Source organism: Camelus ferus, chromosome 3 (genome assembly GCF_009834535.1).
Source record: "Camelus ferus isolate YT-003-E chromosome 3, BCGSAC_Cfer_1.0, whole genome shotgun sequence".
Taxonomy (NCBI): domain Eukaryota; kingdom Metazoa; phylum Chordata; class Mammalia; order Artiodactyla; family Camelidae; genus Camelus; species Camelus ferus.
In genome coordinates, this window is record NC_045698.1 from 102,789,394 (window position 1) to 102,811,170 (window position 21,777).

The following is a 21,777-nucleotide window of genomic DNA, read 5'->3' on the forward strand; positions in this document are numbered from 1 at the left end:
ATTTCAATATTGTTGGGGAACCAACAGAAAATAACAAAAAATAAGATGAAGGGGACTGAGGTTGTTTTAGCTTCAGTATAAAAGTAACCATTAAAATGCAAATAAAACCTTCCTAAATACCAATTACATTTGAGGCTGCAAATAAGTGAAACACTAGTGCTATGAAACAGTTGCATATGTAAAATATATAAAACAATATGACGTGAAAAGTAAGGTGCAAAGGAGTATACATAGTATACTGCCACTGAAATAAAATCGATGGCAAAATGAGGATATATGTGTATATATGGACAAATGTATATTTGCTTATATTTGCCATTAAGAAAGGCTAAACCAGAAACTAATAAAATTGGCTATATACAGGAGTTGAAGAAAACTTCTCTGAGTTACATTTTTATGTAGTTTTGACCTTTGAACTATGCTACCGTGTTACATATTCAAAAAAATCAAACTAATGCTCACTTGGGCAGCACATATACTGAAATTGAAATGATACAGAGAAGATTAGCACACCCCCTGTACAGGGAAGACATGTATTTTTTGAGGAATATTTCAGTGTTTACTGCATTATATCCTCAACCTTTCTGTAGGTTTAAAAATTTTCATCATAAAAGTTTGGGACAGGGGAATGAACACCTGGATTGGAGGTAGGTGTGTGACTCCAGGACAGTCATCTATCTACAGGATAGCCAGCTAGTGACCTGGGACCTGAGTGACCTGGCCTGAAAAGATGAGCTATACTGTATCGGTCAGGATCCTTTTGGCTTCACGTAACAGGATACCGGAGTCAAAGTAGCTTAAACTGTAAGGATACCTAATTATCTCATGTAACAAGAAGTCTAAAGGTAAATGGCTCCAGGGTTGGTTAATTCGTCAGCTCGAGGATGTTGTAGCCTGCTTCTGTCAGTTCCTCGCTAGTTCTCTTGGCTTTACTTCATGGTTGCAAAATGGCTGCCACGGTTTCATATATCATGTCCTCACATGACATATCCAAAGGAGGTAGGAAGGGGATGGGCTAGCTCCTCCTCGGGCTTTGCCTCCTTGCATTAAGGATAAAATTCTTTGCCATAAGCCCCCACTTCCCCCAGAAAATTCCTCTTACATCTCATTACCCTTAACAAACCAATTCTGATTCACCACCTGGGGTTGTTCGCCTGAAAAAAACTGGGAGGGATGGATGATTGTGGGGTGGGCAGCCAATCGTGTTTTGCCACACGAGCCAATCAGACTCAGGAATTTGAGCCAAGAAACCCGGCCTGGGTTTGCTGTTAGCGGTCGGTCAAGCTGATGCTGAGTGGACAACGAGAAGTTGAGCTGAGGCCCTGGCACACCGGGCAGGGTACAAGCCAAGGTGAAGACAAGGAAAACTATAGAGAAGGCGAGGAAGCCATTTGGTAGAGAAAGGAGAATGGAGCACTTGTGGAGGTGGGTGGAGCTGCCCTGAAGGATGGAAAACCTCCCCACAACTGCCTGATGTCTTCTGGTTCTGATTTCACTTCCCGGCCACAGGGCATGTACCCGTGAGGGCTCATTTGCTAGTCACAGAAAAAACAACAATAGCAACGACAAAACTGGCTTAGCACAAAAGAGGAATTAGTTATCAATGTTATTAAACGTTATCATGGCAGGAAGTGGAGCCTGTCCTTAGGAAGTACTAAAACCAGAACGTGCCAGCAGGAGGTGACTCCTCTTTGCCTCTTCCTGTGTGTTTCTACGTGTCTAATTCATTCCCTCTACAGGAGGATGTCTCTGCTTCACGTCCCCGACATTGTCATACATCTGCCCACACCTTCTAAATCTGCGTTAAAGTTTTGTCCCCTTGAAGGTCCCAAGTGATACTCAGTCCCTCAGTTGCAATTTCCCCAAAGGAGAGAAGCCAAGAGGCGTTCAGCTGGGTCAGATGCTCAATGTACTTGGTCCATAGGCTTAAGGTCACAACAGACAAGCGAGGGAGAGTGAGGAGCAGAACCAGGGGAGACGGGTCATTGACTCAGCCTGTAAAGATACCCTAGAAGATTTCCACCATGATCCTTAAAATAGTAGATTTCAAGGTTGGGGGTGAGAACCTGCCCCCCTTCCCATCCACCCACCCAGGGGACATTCTGCGATGTCTGAAAACATTTTTGGTCATCACAGTTCAGGGGGTAGGTGCTCCCTGCATCTCATGGGGAGAGTCCGGGGATGTTGCTAAAATCCTAGAATGCTCTTACAACCAAGAATTACCTGGTCCAGAATGTACGCAGCACCAAGATTGAGAAGCTCTACCTCAGCTGGTTCTTTCTAGTAACTGTTCTTCTAATCAAATGAAGCATCTGTACCCACAGAGCACACACCCAGGCCTGGTAAGTCAGAGGACTCAGTCAACATTTGTTGGGTAGAGACTGAATGGAAGCACCCTTCTAGGACTGTGTGGATGCTGATTCAAGTGCTGATTTCTTGGATTCAGGGTGCATTTTCAGTGAAGCAGCCCACAAAGGCAGGAGACATTGAGGCTCTTGCCCTGGGTTGGGGAACGGTTACAGGAATGAGCAGAAACAGACTGAAGCAGAAGACAGAACCGTGAACACACACACACAACCTGCTCTTGCAAGTGCTCAAAACACAGACAGCAGCTGCCTAGCTGGTATCTGCTCCTCCCCACACACCGTAAGGGAGAGTCGTAAATCCTTAAGTCCCAAACAGCTGTGTGCTATGACAGGAGCATCTTTTTTTCCACTCTAACTCGTCAGGCAGGAAGGTACAGGCTCTAGGCCATAGCGTTTCCTTTGGGCTTAGTCAACACAACATCTGCTTTCATCTCCTGAGGAGCATTGTCCCTGAAATTGCCCCCCCCCCCAAAAATCTGTAAATGACTCAGAGAGAAGGCTTCAGGAACAAATTGAAGAAGGAAATTTTAAGGCAAGACTTCTCCCTGAAATTTCTGATAAACCTGAGGCTGCTATTTGGCAAAGGAGAAAAAGTTCTCTTGTTTCTGGCGTAAACCCAGAAGTCAGCTAACTCAGGGTCTTTGCTGCCCTCTACTGATTATCACGAAGACTTGCAGGAGGCTTGAGAGGGTGAGTGGCTTTTTGGCAGACTGCTTCATTCATTCCTTCATTTAATTTTTTGATGCATATTTACCGGGTGTAAATATACTTTGCCTATGCTCTGTGCTAGGCAGTAGTGCAACCGGGAAAAATACACGACGTATATTCCAACAAAGGAGACAAACTATGTGTAAGTCAACAAATAAGAAACATTTTAAGTTTGTTCCAAGTGCCCTGAAAACAATGAACCGGGTGATGTGGGCGAGGAGGCAGTTTAAGACTGGGCAGGCTGGGAGGTGACAGGTGAGCTGAGCCTGGGAGGTTGAGACAGTCAGCTGTGCTGACAGCAGAGCTTAGGGCTCCCCGGCAGGCCACGAAGTGAATGTAAGCCTACTTGTGTGCCTCTGAAACCAGCGTGGGAGCAGGGGCCAGTGTGGAGGGGAGGTCAGCGAGGCGGGTAGGGAAGGGGTCACAGAGGGACCCCGCAGTCTGTAAAGGTACTTGAATTTTTCTTCAGAATAAATCTTACCCAGTAGAGGAAGGTACTGTTTTTTTAAAAGATCCCTCTTTTCATCGGATACATTCTCTCTAGGAGATCCATAAAGATTTTTCAGAAAGTTTACAAGGTGCATCCATGAAAGAGAGAAATAACCATCTAGAGGACTGCGCTGTCTCCTGTGTGGATCACGGAAGGTAGGGCTGGGGCAGGACCAGGAGGCAGAGCCAAGTGAGGGCTGTGCGGGAGGCAGGCTGGGCCAGAGTGGTGCCGCGGAGATGGGCAGAAATGGACCAGAGGCACCCTTGGGAGTTGCACCTTCAGGACCCATTGATGAGTTGGATGTGGAAGATGATGATGGACAGCTGCCAAGGGTACGAGGGCAAGCCAATCAGCTCTGACACGTGGTTGAAGAAAAAGGGCACCTGCAGGCTCCGTTGCGGGCTCATTGCGGGCTCTTTGCGGGCGGGGCAGGGTGGGTGATAGCACGCGAGTGCCTTTGCTCTCTTTCCTTCTGCTCAGTCTGGGTGATTATCCCTGACAGGTCTCAGGGAGGTAGCCCTCATAAAAATGGCTGTAAAACCTTTTGCTAATATGCAGCCACCCATAAATGTCAGGCGATGAGAATTACAGCCCCGCAGGCTCATCAAGGAGAGCGCGGGCCGAGGCTTGAGGAAGCCACAGCAACGGGCGAGGGCACCTAGCTGTCTTTCCAAGCTGTGTTCTAGTTTCAGGGAGGATGGGGCCGGAGTGCTAGCTGAGGCCAAAGCGGCTCAGAGCCTTTCTTGGAAGTCTTAGTTATCCAATCTGTCAGCAAAGCTCCTCTTCACCTGGCCCAAGGCGTCTTCAAGGTTAAGCAGGGCATATTCTTAACTTGTACTCAGCCAGGAGGAGTGGGGAGGTTAGGGAACCTGGCCTCAGGCAGCCTCTGATTATGGGGAATAAACAACATACTGTTTCCTGCCTTTTCCCACCCCTGACCCACCTGTCAGCTAATTAGTACCTAGCACCCAGGTGTGTTCCCCTGCTCACCATCTGTCTGGCGGTCCTTCGATGCACCCCATATGTCTAACAGCCCCAACCCCCAGTTCCCTTTCATTTTCCCCTTATATTTATTTTTCTTCAGCATGCACTCAACATACAGCTAAAAAATCACTGGGATCATATGCTAAGCATGGCATTGTGCTCGGATCCTGGAAACTGGGCTGGGAGGGGTCAAAGAAATAGGATCAGAGGACCCTATTCAGAAGAAGCTATTCATCTAGCTGGCTGTCAGCTGGATGAGGTTCTGGGAGCACAGACACACTGACAAAGTAGAACAATAACAGATAAGGGTGGCTAACATCTAGAGTGCGGGCTGACCACGTGCCAGGTACCTGGCAAGGGCTCTGTCTCAGGCCGTCCTCATGACGTCCTCATGACAACCTCATGAGGTGAGCACTGCTGCCATGTTCCTTTTCAGATGAGGCGGGTGGCTGAGGCTTGGGGAGGTGGTAACTTTTGTAGGGTGACAGCTAGTGAGGGATGGAACCCTTTTTCAACCCAAGTCTGCCTGATCTTGAAGTTCTGTATCCTGCGCTGTCTCTGGCCCATCAGTTAAGACAGCATGAAGGGATGTTCTGCATGGTGCTCCAGTTCTCAGGCCATGCTGCCCTTTGACTTCCCCTAAGTTCTCTTCTACATACCTGTGTGCACAAATACACACCAAACACACACACACACACACACACATCTTCATCCACATCCCTAGCCTGACCCTAATCCTTTGGGCCCTAATGGCATTTTGACACTATCAAAATTATACCAACATTGTTGCATGTTCACTGAGAAAGCATTTTTAGAAGCAAACTTCAGTGGTGATAAACCCACATAAGTAATCCCCCAACCAAATACCAATAAATTTCAGGATCTGTTTTCTACATTAGATGATATTTTTTGCTATTAGTTTTTTTTTTCACTAAAGTTATTTCTGACCGAATTAACTCTTCATTGAAATTTCAGGGTGAAGATCTGTGTTCCCTAAAGCATTTCTATTGGCATCAGATCTTACCAATTGTCTAGTTCGAGAGAAGTTTCTTCAACGACTGTTATTTCTGCCAGACCCAACTTTCTTGGGTCAGATTTTAGAGATTTGCATTTAAGATCTGATCTTCAGTCAGTTTCACATTTTATCACATGCAGTGTTAGCCATTTTCAGTTTCAATTTGTACTGTTTTTTTTTAACAAGAAATATCCATTATCAATCAGATATCAGGCTAATAGTTCGTATTTATTACTTAGCTAACCAAGGAGAAAACTGAGCAGTTTATGTAACAGAGAGAGCAAGGTAAAACAGAGGCAAAGAGGCAAAGATTCAGACATGGGGAGATAAAGAAAGCAAGAGGAGATCAAATAATAAGAATAGAAATTATATTTATAGAAATGGTAATAGCTAATGTTTATTGAGCACATACTAGGATCCCTGTTCTAAATACTTTACATGGGCTTACATTCATTCAACACTCACAGAAACTCTTTGGGGGAGATATAATTATTATTTCCATTTTAAGATAGGGAAACTTCAGCAAAAAGACTGGAAAGAAATTGTCCCCAACTACACAGCTGGTAAGAGGCAAATCCAGGATTCAAACCCAGGCAGCCTGTGACAGAGAAGCTACAGTGGTCCTTTATGTTGATTGCTTACTTCTTGGTCTCGCAGCATTGAAATGTCCTCTCAAACAAAATGGTGAGGTGAGTTAAAATGTCCTTACTCCATCCCATGCCTTACTGCCACCTGAAATGCCCTCCCATCTGGTACGCCTAACACAATCACATGCTTCCTACCGGTGAGCCGGCCTGACCTCGGGGAGAGGGGGCACTGCCTGCAGGGCTGGGTCTCCTGGCCCTCTGCAGGGCTTTCCAGCATCTGAGCTAACCACTGTTGGGAATCTTACCTGTGCTGCACTTTTTGCTTCTTAGTCTTCCTCATTAGACCATAAGCTCCTTGAGGGCAGGAGTTAGGTCTCATTATACTGTTCGCATTTACCAGTATAGAAATGAACCAATTAGAAAGGCAATGAATGAATGTGCCATTTCAGTAACAGTGAGTTCCACTAATAGTGATTTGTTTTCTTATTTATTTTTTAGTAAGATTGCTTTGGCCTAACAAGTTCTTCTGCATAAAGGGACCTGTGACCATGGCAGTTCTGGAAACTTCCTAATTCAAAGGTGGGGGGAGTAACTGCTCACGGGTATGGGGTTTCCTTTTGGCTGATGAAAATCTCCACATTCCTCCATTTCTGTTCTGTTCTAAAAATCCTACAGTATCTAGTTAACAAAGGCATCTGAATATGATACAGAGTAAACCAAAGTCCAAAACAAGAACAAGTCAACTTAGAATTTATGCCTGTGATTGTAACTACATACTTGATCTGTAAGGTTGAAGACGTTATCCCTGTGTCTTAACCCAGGCTGCCCAAGTTAGATATCTTAATGTGGCCTAAAATTCCCCTCCTGTTCTTAGTTTTGATCAATGTACCAATGGTTATGTAATATGTTAACCCTAAGGGAAGCTGGGTTCAGAGAATCTCCATACTAACTTTGCAACTCTTCTGTAAATCCAAGATTTCTTCAAAATGAAAAGTTTAAAAAATACGTTTTAAGCTTCCAGATAACTGACTGTCAGTGACACCAAGTGCAGAGGGTAGAAACCACAGCCATATTGTGATGTGTACCTTAGTTTTTGTAGCTCCATCTACAGAGTAAGAGGATTGGACAAGATGCTCATCCAATAAGGGCAAGTAGTGCCCAGAGATGGCCCTACAAAAAGCTCAGCTATGTGAGTGACAGAGAGAGTGCCCAAGGTACCCCTGACTTTGGGGAGTATGTGTGGTTAAGGATTGTACTCCTAGCTTTACAGCCCCCCAGAGAGATTTTATTGGCAAAATAAGACTGGAATCAAAGTCAAGAACACTCATTTTAACTGAGCACGTAAAGATCCATCTCTATAAACCAGAATGCCAAAGCCAATTTATTTACAGAGAATTACACCTGTCAGGTGGCCCAGACATCCCTGTCCTCTCTCTATGGGTAGACTTACAGAGCAAATAAAGTTATCACAAAGCAGCTCAATGTGATTATAAGCAGCATAAGGGCAGTAAGTTATTTGATTTGAGATTTTATTGAAATTGAGTCACGATGGTCTGAAAATTCACTATTCCAAATAGAGACATATCCAATTTAGCTTGTGTTGGGCTAGCTTGTATCATTAGCTCTTCTTATCTGCTATCTGACTATAAACTAAAAATGTAAGCAGATACATTTTGTTGTGTATCAGTTTAAATACTCAGTTCCCTATAGTTTAATGTTTCAAGAACTTAGAATATTTTCTCTATTAATGGAAATTTTCAATATTTGAAAAGTAGAGATGATAGTATCATAAACCCTCATCTACCCATCACCCAGCTTCAACAGTTATCAAGGTAGAGTCAACCTTGTTTCATCTCTAACCCACTCCTCTCCCCTCCCACTCTCTCCCCACCCTTGCTGTTCCCTTTATTTTGAAGCTAATCTCAGATGTTATATTAGTTCATCTCAAAGTCTTCAGTAGATATTAGAATGTTTTTGATATCAACCAGAAATGATAATCATTTTAATTAATTTGCTCATTGACTTCTTTATGGACTAGCACCGAGCTATATTCAAGAGAAACTGATTAAAAACCACGAATGCATTCCTATTCTCCTGGAGTCTGTATTCAACTGGACACTGAAGTTACTATCTGAGCCACCTTGGTTACTTAACCTCTTAGCTACTCAACTGCCCTTTGTCCTGTTTCTTGATATGAATATGGATTTGGTATTACTGTTAATTTTGTTAGGTGTGAAAATGTTATATTTGACATGTAGAAAACTGTGGGATTTTTTAAAAAAGAGATACATACTGATGTATTTAGGGATGGAATGATATGACGTTTATAATTTAAAGAACTGCAGAATTAAAAACAACAAAGTGAGTCGACAGGTGGTGTTCCACCTCCTGATCATCATCTCCAGCAGTGGGGGTTAGTTTGTTACGAGCCATCTTTACTAGTATTATGTTTGGATATTTGGCCAGGACTTGGGGAGGCATGCTGATGTTGAAAAAGGGATCTAGCTAGCCTCCAGCTCTTAAACTTGTTTGTTCAAACTTTACATATTGAGTGAAATTTTACCCCCACTTTCCTTCTCCAAACAATCATGCTCAGAACTGTGTTTGGCCTTTATCACATTTTATCATACTTAATTGATTTTGAGTATTTAACTGGGAATCAGTATAGCATGGTGTTTATTGAAATACAATAATTCACATACAATAAAATCCACTCTCTAAAGTGTTCACAATGGATTTTAGTATATTTACCAAATTGTGCAATCATCTCCACTATCTAATGCTGCAACATTTTCATCAGCCAAAAGGAAACCCCATACCCATGAGCAGTTACTCCCCCCACCTCTTAGAAATCCATTTTCTGTGTCTATAAATTTGTCTAATCTGGATATTTCACATAAATAGACTCATACAATATGTAGCTTTTGGTGTCTGACTTCTTCCACTTAGCATGTTTTCAAGGTTTATCCATGTTTTAGCATGTATCAGTACTTAATCCTTTTTAATGGCTGAAAAATATTCCTTTGTATAGATGGACCATATTTCTTAATTCTTTCAGCAGTTGATGGAACATTTTTGCTGTTATGAATAATGCTGCTATGAACATTTGTGTACAAGTTTTTGTGTAGATTTATGGTTTCAAATTTTTTGGATCATGATGTTTAACAATGGGGCTTTACTGCCACATGGTCTTGGGTTTAAGGCCAGACTTTGCCATATACTAGCTGTGTGAACTTGGACCAGTAACTCAACTTCTCCGTGCCTCAGTCTCACCTATAAACTGTGGCTATTCATAGTACCCACGTCTTATGAAGCCTTTTAATGAGACCAAAACCAAATAACATATGGAAAGTACTTAGGACAGTGGTTGGTTTATATGGTTAGGTCTGGGTCAAATATGCCTATTATTAGTTTAATATTTTGAGCTCCTTAATGTTAGAGTTCATCTTCACCAGTGCCTTTGAAACCCCAGTGCCTAACAGGGTTTTGTTTGTTTATTTTGTTTTTTCTTTAAGAGTGAAATAAATACTCAGAATTTCTTCTGGGTATCAGGGTATATGAATTTCAGAAAGGTGTATTTTGAAATTAAAGGACAAATCCTTTAACCTGTACATTGTGAAGAGGCTTGCCTCCCCCAACTTTCTTAATAACAGCAACTTGTAATACTCATCAGTCTGCAGGTAATTATTTAATACAATTTGAGAGATACTCTTGTAGTTAGTAATACATTATTTTATAACATGGGTATAATCGGATGGTGCCTTAAGACTCCTGATTTTCTGAAAAGCTGGGAAACAGCTCACTTTCACAGCAACTCTGTGATTGGTTTGAGGGAGACCCAGGTCGATTGCTGATTGGCTCACGCAGTGGAAACGGTCCCGGCCTGAGCCAGTATGAAGCCAATATGGCTCCACAGTTGGCTTTCCTGGAAGCCGGCAGACACGTGGCTACCGCAGGCCGAGCGGTACGTGGGAGGACCTAGTTTTGCTTACCGCAAGAGGGCGCCGGCGGTTTCTCGTTGCTAAAGTCCGGTTTCCCATAAAGCCTCGGACCGACCAATCAACTGGCTGTCTCCATACCGCTTTTAAAGTCGGCGGGCCCTTTCACCAATAATAAAACAGATACCACCCTCATCTCGAGGATTGATGGAAAGTTTGACCAATCATTTCACAGGTCTCTGCTATCTCCGCCTCTCTTGCGCGGGATTGACGATCCGTCCGGCCAATAGAGGACGCTCAGTCGGCGGGTGGATGAACGCGGCCCTCTGTAATGGCGGAGCGTGGCGGGGACGGGGGGGACGGTGAGCGGTTCAACCCGGGGGAGCTCAGGTAAGAGGCGCTGCTCTTCCTTATATCTCGGCGCTCCGGCGTCCCAGGGCTAGGCCTGCCGCGCGGAGAGCCGGGGTGGCGGGTGGGGCGAGGAGTCGTGGAGGCTGAGGGGCTAGGACCGCATGGGGTTGGAGAAGGGGGAAGGGGAAGGTGGCTTGAATGAGGGAGCCCGGTCGGGGCTGGGCCGCGGCCTCCTGCGCCTTCTCGGGGCTCTCCCTGCGGTTTTGTCGGGGCCCGGCGCCCCTTGCGGCTTGCGGCCCACGGGCTGGGCCTGGCGTTGCCGCTTTGGGGCCCCGCCTCAGGCGCGGGCCGCCTCCGCCTCGGCCCGCCGACCTCAGCCTTCCGCCGGGTCCGCGCCCCCGCGGGCCAGCTTTACCCCCCGAAGCCCTGCACGCCGCACGGAAGTCCCCAGCGCCCGGCACACCTGGCCCGGCCTTCTCCACGCGCTCCGCGGTCCTTGGGGTCCCCTGTTTGTCCCGGTCTTTCCCCCCCATCTCTTGCTTTTCTTCAACTTCGTGCGGCTTTCCTTTCTCTTACCCTTTGATTCCTTATCCCGTATTTGAGATTATCAACAATAGCGGCAGCCGTTTGCTCCGTGCTTCCGTGGGCCAGGCAGCCCTCTACTTATGAGTTGTCTCCTCCGATCCTCACACCCACCGTTTGGAGTAGTTGCTGTTTGCATTTTGCAGGCCCCAGTCTACATCCATCTTCATTTATGTGACTTGCCCAACTTACAGGTGAGGAAACTGAGCCTGTTAGAGGTTGGGGTAGTAGAACGCGGTTACTTTGGTGGGTATTGTGGCTCCAGGAAGTGACTTGAACCCAGGCAGCCAGGCTCGGGAGCCTATTCGACTGCTCACGCCATTGCCCCAAAGAGGGCAGTGACCTTTCTTGCCCTGGTTTCTCACTGCCTGTGGGATTTTTAATTAAGATTTGGGAAAAATTGAAGTGTCTTTAAAATGTTTTAGTCACTAGTTTTCAGGCAAACGAAGTACTGAGATTTATGTATATCTGATACATATTTTTCCCCCTGGACGGGAACATGTCATTTCCAATGTTCAGCTCCCATTCTGAGTTGTGCCATTGTCAGCCTTTGAGAGTGAAAAAGGAGCAGTGGAAGTTATGAGGACTCTAGTATTGTCTAGAGCTCAAGATGAAATTGTAGATGGAAAATGGGCATTGTCATTCAAGTTTTCAGGGGAAAAAAAAATCACGTCTTTTAGATTCTGAGTGGTCATACACACAAATTCTTACTTTGGCAGGAATAAAGTCTTATTGCAGGGTTAGATCTCATATCCTTTAAACCCTGTATGTCCACTTTAGCCATGAGTGATGAAAGTGAATTGTCAGGGTCGTTCAGTATTAGCGATGGAAGGTTTATTTCTGATTCTGTTCTCTAGAGAAGGTTACTTAGCTAGTCTTAGGGATTTATTTGGGAACTGTTCCTTTATTTTTCAGACATCTTTCTTCAGTTTTACAATGAGTAGCCTTTTAAACTTTATTAATAGTAGTCTAGGCATTGTTGCAAAACTAATTTGAATAGGGCTTTAAATTAGGTGTTCTTTTGCAAATATTTTGTACCTCAGCTTGTTGAGTTGGAAGTGACCTTCAGAGCATATTGTACAGACCTTTATTTTAGCATTTCTCATGGTTTCAGAGAAATTAGTTATTTATGTGGCCTATCATGGCAGAAATTGGGGCCTAGTTTTTGTATTTGTATCCTGAATGTATTTCACAGCGTGTTGCTATCTTAGTACTTGGCAGTAAGGTGTTCAGTGGATATATGATAAATAAATAAATATAGGAGATTGAGAGATGGTTCACTTATTGGACCTACATTTATTAAGTGTACGTTGTGATAGCCACTGACCTAGGTGCTGGCAGTAGAGTCTTGAACCAGACCAGAAACCTTTGTCCTCAAGGAGCTTCCATGCTGATTAAGACTGATTTAAATTCTGAACTAACCACGTCAAGTGAGGAAGCACTTGCAAGTGTGGAGACTTACCCAAGGTCACTGAGTTGGTAGGGTCTGGATTAAAACCAAGGTCTTCTCACTTATGGTCTACCTTATTATAATTTGCTTCCTGTATATAAGCATTAAAAATTTTTGCTCCTCCTGTTGTATTAAAGTATTTTCAGCCTTGTCTTCACGATATTACAGTGTTTTCAGTCTTGTCTTCACCCTTGGGAAGACTGCATATCTGGATAGGGTACTTTGAGGGAAACACATTTGTTCCTATAAAAAAATTTTGTGTGTTTCTGTTCATGCAAGTAGGCATCTGTTTTCCTAAAGATTTAAAGTGGTAGGAATGCAAAATAACTATGGTACATAGAATTTATTTGGAAATCCAAATGCCATCCATCCATTTCTGGTTGTGGGCCATTAAAATTACTTTCAGAGTCGTTGTGTATAGATCCTTTACCTGTGGCCTTTGTTTGCTTATTAATGCTTTATGACTTATGACAAGGTATTTGGAGTCTAAATTTCCTCGACTGTACAATGGGAGTAAGAATATGCTGGTGTCACTACTCACTTGCTGCCTTAAGCAAGTGCTTTTTCTGTGCCATGGTTTCTTCTGCAAAAATGGTGCCAAACTTAAATCTCATTGGGTTGTTGTGAGGATTGAAAGAATTAGTGCAAATGTCCGTATAACTGTGCCTGGTATACAGGAAGTACACAGGATTTACTTATTGTAATTGAGGCAATAATTGAACACCTACCATCCTGGGCACTAGGATGCAGCACTATCCTAAGGGGAAACTATACTTGTGGGTAGAGATAATACATAAGTAAACACAAGTCAGATTTCTTCATAGCATTTCTTATAATTGTAAACTTAAATCGGGTAATGACCTAGGGAGGGGTTGGGAGAGACTAGTGTGGGAAAGGAGTTTGAGGTGACACTTGAGCTCAGGCTGAGTTCTGTAAAGATCTGGGGAAAAGCTTGCCATGCAGAGGGAACAGTGAGTGCAAAGTCTTCAAGGTAATGAAGTCGTTGATCAAGACTAGTCTATAAAGAGGTCAACAAGGGCCAGGTTATATAGAGGTTGCTAATAACAATATAGTAATAATAATAGACAATACTACTTCTAGTGCTAATACTATTTAACACTTACTAATACTGTTACTGTACTAATGTTATAGCAACAGCAATAATAGCTAATACTTAGCACTTATGTGCTGGGTGCCGTTCCAAGTACTTTATTAGCTCATTTAATCCTCACTGTAGGTTCTGGTAAGGTCGTTGTGATGCAGCAGTGTATGTAAAGAGCTCAGCACCTGTGCTATACACCTCTGACATCAGAAATAGCAACTTGAGGCTGTTGACAGGAAGTTATGTGAATTTTGTCACCATTTTAGTGGCAGGCTTTTGAAAGCCATCTAGGCAAATTGGCAACGAAGTGCCTTTTCAGGTAGAGCACTGTGCTAGGATTTGAGGGAGAATGAAAGTAATTAATTATAGTTTAAATAGTTTACTGTGTACTAGGTAGTATCCTAAATGATTCATGGGGATTATGTCACTGAACAGAGAGGAGGGTGGGATGTTTTACTTCTGTCCCCCTGCCCCCAGCTCATTTACATCTGAGTATATATTCAGGCTCAGAAAACATATAAATAGCCTGATAACAAAAGGCAGAGCCCTGGTTTGGCTTTTCTTTATTCTAGAGCCTAAAATGCTTAACTTCAGGTTATAACTAGGGAGTGTGAAATTGTTAAGAAAGAAATAGTGTAGATTTTTTGAAACGGAAGAGTCAGACTCAAGGGAAATCTAAGATAAAGGTTCATTATTAACTGAAGGCTGAAACAGAATATCTTTCCTTGGTGATTAAGTTTTTTCCTGCCCTAAAAGTCAAGACATTCCTTCAGTAACAGGGGCCAGCTCTTTTGGGAGTGCATATAATTTGAAAAAGACTGGTTATTTTGATCCAATCCTTACTCCTTTTTGCAGTCACTGTGTTAACTCATACTTTCTAACATTTAAGTGTGGGATCATTTACAAGCTTGGCTAAATATGCTTGGTATAGTAGTTTTGGATGTGTTTACAATCCTAGTGCTCTTCTAGAGGCAAACTCGTTCTTTTTTAGGATTTTTTTGATCAGAATGACCTATGAATTGAAAATTTTAGAGAAGGTTGAAAGAGCAGTCTTAAGCACAGGGTTGAAAACGTAGGAAAGTTGAAAGAGCCTGATGAGGAGAGTGTAAGAATGATTATCATCAGTCGTACATAAGGAATATACTTGTTAATCTCTCTTGAGCACTGGAATGTAAATTTCATGTATAATGGAGAGATTTATATTAGCTCCTGGGGAGACTGTGATAGGTACTCAGTAACTGACTATGGCAAGTTAACAGTAAACCTTTTTATAAGGTTCTGCATACCCTATTCATAAGGTAGCTTGGGTGCGGTATCACCTAGATACTCATTGTTCATTCAACAAATACTTATTGAGCCCTGTTAATGTGCAGGCATAACTAGGCGCTGGGCATAAAGGTGAACAGGACAGACAACTGCTCTAAAGGGGCTTAGAGAGACAGCATGGTGTAGTGTTTAAGAGCCATTTGAATTCTGGCTTTAGCACTGGACCAGCTGTGTGGCCTTGGGCAAGTTATTTTACACATGTGTGTTTTAATCTGTAAAATGAGGCTGAGAAAATCCTGTAGGGGTGTTATGGTTAAATGACTTAAAAAGAGCACCACCACCTAGCACATGGTAGGCACTATGTAAGAGTTAATTTTTTTAAGAAGCGCTTATGAGAAGAGCTAGATAATACCGTCTTAATGTGATATTGCTTATCTGCTTACATGCCATGAGGAAAATTAAGTAGTGTGTGTAGCTGGAGATTGAAAGTGGGGTAGGGTGCAGTGTAGAGAAAGCCTTTCCCTTTAGTGGGATCTCTTAAGAGTAATCTGTTAAGCTGCTACCCTTCCTTGCTAGAAAAACCTTCTATTTGGAAATAATTTCAATCTTCTAAAAAGTTGCAAAAATAAAGATAGTATGGTTAATGTTAAAATTTTACCTGTTCTGCTTAATACAGTACTTTAATCTATAGTCGATGTTTCAGTGCTATTAATCGAAATGTTCTTTATAGCATTTCTTCCCTCTTCCTGGATCCTGTCTAGAGTTGGTATTGTGTTGTCATGTCTCTTTGGCCTGCTTTAATCTAGAACATTACCGTAGCCTCTTTCTTTGTTTTTTATGTGTAACATTGACTTTTCTGAATAAAACACCCCCTTCCCCCACTTTCTAATAGTACATTCCTCATTTTGTGTTTGTCTACTAGTTCCTCATTATCAGATTGAGTTTATACAGTCTTGCCTGGAATAGGTGATACTGTGTCCCTCTCAGTCACATAATGTCATTTGTCCTTTTTGGATAATAATAATTTGATCACCTGATCAAGGTATTGAAATAGATCAGTTTCCCTATTGCATAGTGTTTTCTTCATCCTTGTTTGCAGCTGTAAGCAGCAGGTGGGGAGATATTTCGAGACCATCCAGATATCTCCCTCATCTAACTTTCCTCCTAGATTTGGTGTCCATTGATTATTCTTACCAATACAGTCTTTACCACGATGGTACAAAATGATGACTTTCCAACTCTACTTGCTATTAAGGAGCTTTTTAACTTTGATATAACTAGAGATTAGTGGCTACATTTTAGTTATTTTGAGAGAGAAAAATATATATATTGCTTTCCCACCCAGGATGGCTCAACAGCAGGCCTTGAGGTTCCGAGGCCCGGCTCCCCCACCAAATGCAGTGATGCGAGGCCCACCACCTCTCATGCGACCTCCTCCACCTTTTGGTATGATGCGAGGCCCTCCTCCACCACCTCGGCCTCCATTTGGACGTCCTCCTTTTGATCCTAATATGCCACCGATGCCTCCTCCAGGAGGGATTCCTCCACCTATGGGCCCTCCGCACCTCCAGGTAAAAAATGTAGAGATTGCTGTTTCTTTGCTGGTTTAGTGTCAATATCATACATGACTTTTGCCTTAAAAATCTGTATTCTTCATTTTCAGTTTAAAGGAAAATGGGAACTAAAGAGAACATCCTCATATTAACGTGTTGCTCCAGAAGCAATGGTAACAGTCATTAGTGTGGAAATTCAGAAGGGGAATTTAGATGGTGATATGAAAATATATGCATAAAATCAGCACTGAATTAGGGGAGTTCCAACTTGCCTTCATTGCTGAGAATTTTCTATAGTAATCCTTCTTTATCTGAAGTTTGAAATCCAAATATATAGAATGGGAGGAATTTATTCTCAGTGATGCATGTTGCCAGTAAGTTTAAATACATACGTGTGTATGTATATCCTGAGCAGTTCTCCCCAGAAATGATGCCTACGATAGCGTCTAGAAAGTGGCAACACTTGCATTTTGTAAGCACAATATTTGGATTTTTCTCCCCCCACTGAAAAAAATATGGTAACTTACAATTTTAGAAATAGAATTATTGTAGGATTTCTTTAAATAAAAACTTCTGGTATTTTCACCTTAGGTTTGTATCCCTTTTTAGTGTATATAGACTCAGTTATTGTCTGAAATGAGGTTGTGAAGGTATCAACTCTCAAATATCTACTTTTGAGATTGTGTTCTTTTTGATTGAGTATGTACATATGTTGTCTTAGTTTAACAAACCAATTTTTATAATTCTGAAACCAAATAAATACAATGGTATCACCTGCCTTCTCTTAGCTTAGATAATCAAGAGTGAACTTACTAAAAATAGAGATACTATTTAAGTGGTATTCTGTTTAGATAGGGTTATGTTTTTTGGAAGAAACACAAAATTTTAATACTTTGCTTAGAATTGTGTTGCCTTCCTGGTAACATAGTCCCCCACCTTCCTCCAGCTCCCTTAAACAAACTGTTAAATGGTTTTATATTTTCTTCAAGATTAAAGAAAGAAGTAACTTTCTGACCTACTGACTAGTATAACTTGTTACATGTGAATTTATTCTAATTTTTGCCTTTAAGAGTTAAACCTCCTTATCGAATATTATAAAATATAATGGATTAGTGTATCTCTAATTGAGATATATCAGATGTTGTAATGGGATAGTTTCTAACATGATTTTTTTCTTGGTTTTGATGGATAATTGTGTGGTTTTTACATTAAATCCAAGTGATTTCCAGCTTCTGGTGAATGAGCTATGTTTTAGGTGGGTGTGCTAATAGAACATGGGCCTGTGTGCTGGTGCTTGAAAGATGCTAAACTGCATCCAGGAAAACTGAAGTGTAGGAAAGAAAACATTTAGGAAAATGAAATACAGTTTCATATTATCAGCATAGTGTCAATCCTATTATCCAGATTAAGATGCTTTGGATAATTGAATTTTAATGTTACCTTGTAGCTTATAGAGGAAGTCTTTTTAATCCCTGTTCAAAATCTGTTTTAAAAATGGCAGACCTCTTTTCTGCATTAGTAAGAAAGACAGCAATTATATTTAAATTGTTTGGTTCAGGATCTTGGGTTGTGTCAACAATCATTGAAGGAATCATCAGAGATAACATTGAATCAATAGTGGCTCTAGGAGATTTTAATTTTAATTGTAATATATGCCATTTATTTTCCCTAAAGGTGGATAATTATTTTACTGTATCTTTTAAACTTACTGATGTTCATGTCTTTGATGAGCTACATTATTATTATTATTTGAAAAATAGGAAATGATGAATATTTTCCTAGCTAACATTTTTTCTTGTAGAAAGAGAGAATAAAGGGTTATGTATACCTGATTTTTCTTTTTTAGTTATTCCTGTGATATTTGTAAAGTACTGTTTCTCTTATGGTTGGTTCCTATTACAGGTGAGCTGTGGAGGCATTAGTGTGGTGGGTGTTAAAAATAGAAGAATTCAGTTTTTTCCTTTTGAAAGTAATCCAGTGCCTAACATGTGGAATAGGCAGTATAAAGAATAAAGCAGAATTCACCCGTGACGCTATAACCCAGAGATGACTACTGCTAATATTTTGATGTATTTCTCTCCAGTCTTTTTAGTAATCATTTTCGTTATGGAGAAACATTGCTTATGCAACCTAGATGAATGTTTTTGAATGGACTGTAAAACTAGTAGTTTCTCCCAGTGCTTTACGTTTGGGTAGAATTTAGTAATTTAAGGGGAAAAGATAAACACAAGTGACCATTACTTCTTGTGAATTAACAGAGACCACCTTTCATGCCTCCACCCATGGGAACCATGCCTCCTCCTCCCGGTATGATGTTTCCACCAGGAATGCCTCCTGTGACTGCTCCTGGTACTCCAGCACTGCCTCCTACTGAGGAGATATGGGTTGAAAATAAAACTCCAGATGGGAAGGTAAATTATGAGATATATTTAGGTTGATATCTTCTTGATGATAGAAGAGTAAAACAAGAGTTTTGACAGATTGAGATCAGTGACTTGTATTCTTGCCAATTTGAAGAATGAGCTTTTGGTGAGCCGGGAGGGGGCAGGACTCCAGGAAATGCTCCCTGGATTGAACTTCTGCACAGACATAAAGTTGCCTCGAGTGCTTACGTAGGTTAGCCTGTGATTCTGGAAGCCTGTATTTTAAATATGTGCTGCAAGCCCCCAAAACAGCTCTCAGATTTAGTGTTTGCTAGGAGGACTCGCAGGACTCAGCATGCAGTTGTACTCACAGCTAATACTAATCGCAGCAAAAGGAAACAAAGCCATACCAGCAAAGAGAAAAAGGTGCTTGGGGTACAGTCTGGAGGAAGCCGAGCATAAGCTTTCAGGAGTCCTGTCAGTAGAATCACGGAGAATGTGTGTAATCCCTGTGGCCTGCAATTGTGGAAACACGGGTGAAGTGTTGTCTGCCAGGGAAGCTCTCATGAGTTAAGGGGCTGCGGGTTTTCATTGGAGACTGGTCACATCTCTGGCACCATCTGCCTAGCACTTACTAAAATTCCAGACTCCCAGAAGGAAGGCAGATATTTAGCATAAACTGCATTGTTTGCCTCAACAGTTTAGGCATAATGAGCCATTCATATCAGTTACGGAATGGTGGGAACCCTCCTGAAATCTAAGTTCCCAGGGGCCAGCCAAGGGCCATTTTAAGTAGGGCTTTCAAAGGATAGCAGTCTCTGGCCTGCTCTATTAACTTTCTGCACAAAATTCACCCAATGTTTTCCTTGTTTTGGTGTGTTAAAAATATAGTGTGCTCATTGGAGAAAATTGGGGGAAAGGGAGAAAGGAGTGAAAAATTACCATAGTTCCATAATAAAACAAACAGCCAATTTTTACATACTTTCTCCTTGGTTTTTTTAATACCCTTGAAGATGAAATATAGTTGCATTATCATTTTCAAATGATACCAGGCAGATTCTTTAACACTGATGATTTTGATTCCTCTGCAGGTTTATTACTACAATGCTCGAACACGTGAATCTGCGTGGACCAAGCCAGATGGAGTTAAGGTTATTCAGCAGTCAGAACTGACACCTATGCTTGCAGCCCAGGCACAGGTTCAGGCCCAGGCCCAGGCGCAGGCGCAGGCACAAGCTCAAGCTCAGGCCCAGGCCCAGGCCCAGGCTCAGGCCCAGGCTCAGGCACAAGCACAGGCCCAGGCCCAGGCCCAGGCGCAAGCGCAGGTGCAGGCGCAAGTGCAAGCACAAGCAGTAGGAGCTTCCACCCCTACGACCAGTAGCCCAGCACCTGCAGTGTCCACTTCAACATCATCATCCACCCCATCCTCTACCACTTCTACCACAACAACTGCCTCTTCGGTCTCGCAGACAGTATCAAGTGAGTACTAGTCAGCCTGTTTCCATGTAGGGGCTAGAGAAATGGACGAGTAGGAACTGCATTCAAAAATGATCCTAGTGTTTCAGCTCTTATCCTTGATGAATACATTTTTGACAGTAAAGATTTTGGGGTTAAAAGAACAGAAATTTACATCAGTACAAGAAATTATTTGCCTTGTTGGAATTCATGAAGCTAAACTGGGGAAGTGCAGAGTTAGCTGTTCAACTTGGCCAACAGTAATGCTGGGTGCTGTGGGGTTTGCAAAGTAAGTGTAAGTCTTGGCCCCTATTTTGCAGAGTTTCCAGTTTTTCTAATTGAGGAAGCAAGAATAATGCATGTGAAACAATTAGAGAATAGCGTGCAAAATTATGCAGCGAAAATAGAAGATATAAGAATTCACGAAAACGGAGAGACAAGTGAGTGGACTACACGGGTATTGAGGTTGATCCCGAAGGATGCGTGGTAGGATTTGAGTAGGTTCAAAAGTAAGGAGAGTTGTTTCAGGTGGGGGGAACAGCATAAATGCAGGCCAGGAAATGAGGACAAGTGTAGTTTATGAGATTATCAGGTGGGAGGGTTTACATTGGTTAATAGATTGAAGAGGAATGAGACCAGGTTTTGAAGAGTTTTAAGAACCAGGCATGGGGGGCGGGCAGACAGGCACCAGGCAGTCTGTATAAATGCAGTATACTAGAAGATTTTTCTGGTAGTATTTTTGGGTAGTATTAAAATCAGTGAAACTCAGGAATTTTTCAGTAATCTTGTTTAGAGGTGGATAGGTCTTAAAATGGGATGCAGGCAGATGAAATGAGTTGTGTTAGAAGTAGTCTGAAAGGTAAGAGGATTTTCAAGTATGAAGTCATAGAGGCCCAAGGGGTACATCGTTTCTAAAAAGATGAGAGGTGATTAATAGATTTCAGGGATGAGGGAAGAAAAATCTATTAATTTGCTTATAAGATTGTCATTAATATGTGTGCTACTTCTGGGTTTTGGTTTTTTTTGGGGGGGGGGTTTATGGTGTGGGTGTGTTGCTGCTTCATAGGCTGAGAATGAGCCCCAAAATACTTAAATAATGATTTTATTTATTTGATTATTTATTATGATACTGATAGGAAGATACATAGTTATTCCTACAGGGTGATTATAATTTGGATGATTTTGCTACTTGGATAATAGATTAGAATAAGAAAAAAAAAAAGGTGTTCATTTCCCCTTGGCTTCAAGGACTTGAGAATCATTAGTGTGTCTTACCTTCTAAGAATAATGTATTTGAGAGAAATTTAGTCATAGAACTAAATCCAAATTTTATTTTACTGACACAAGAAGTAACTGAAGAAGTAAATACGATACATTTGATATGGAGAGTTTTTTTTTAAAGGCCCTATCTGATATTTTTTAGTGAGCTTAGGAGAAAATGTACTTAATAGAAGATGTAAATAATGCTTTACAAGTCTATTTTCTAGCTAAGATGAAGTCTGACATGGAAGTTTAACAGTGATACTAGCTAGTTGGTTGAGGATCTTTGCCTTTTTATAAGCAAGGA

General features: G+C 41.9%; 1 protein-coding gene and 1 non-coding gene across 8 annotated transcripts in view; both read left to right on the plus strand.

The window, feature by feature from the left end:
* The first annotated feature begins 454 nt into the window (after positions 1–454).
* Positions 455–562, plus strand: LOC116662905. Its single transcript, XR_004318988.1, has one exon. It is a non-coding gene; the product is annotated as a U6 spliceosomal RNA (small nuclear RNA).
* Positions 563–10,352: 9,790 nt separating this feature from the next.
* TCERG1 (transcription elongation regulator 1) overlaps positions 10,353–21,777 on the plus strand; it is a 57,596-nt gene continuing 46,171 nt past the window's right edge. For 3 of the 7 annotated variants that reach the window (XR_004318779.1, XM_032477039.1, XM_032477040.1), the window contains exons 1-5: positions 10,420–10,478; positions 16,185–16,410; positions 18,651–18,803; positions 19,847–20,234; positions 20,531–20,650. Coding sequence is in view for 6 of the 7 variants with exons in the window: in XM_032477039.1 (XP_032332930.1) it covers positions 10,420–10,478; positions 16,185–16,410; positions 18,651–18,803; positions 19,847–20,234; positions 20,531–20,650 (946 nt within the window). In the remaining variant the exon portion in view is untranslated. Of the gene's footprint in view, positions 10,479–16,184; positions 16,411–18,650; positions 18,804–19,846; positions 20,235–20,530; positions 20,651–21,777 lie in introns of all 7 variants that reach the window. The other 4 variants (XM_032477041.1, XM_006182259.3, XM_032477038.1 and 1 more) reach the window with 3 other exon arrangements.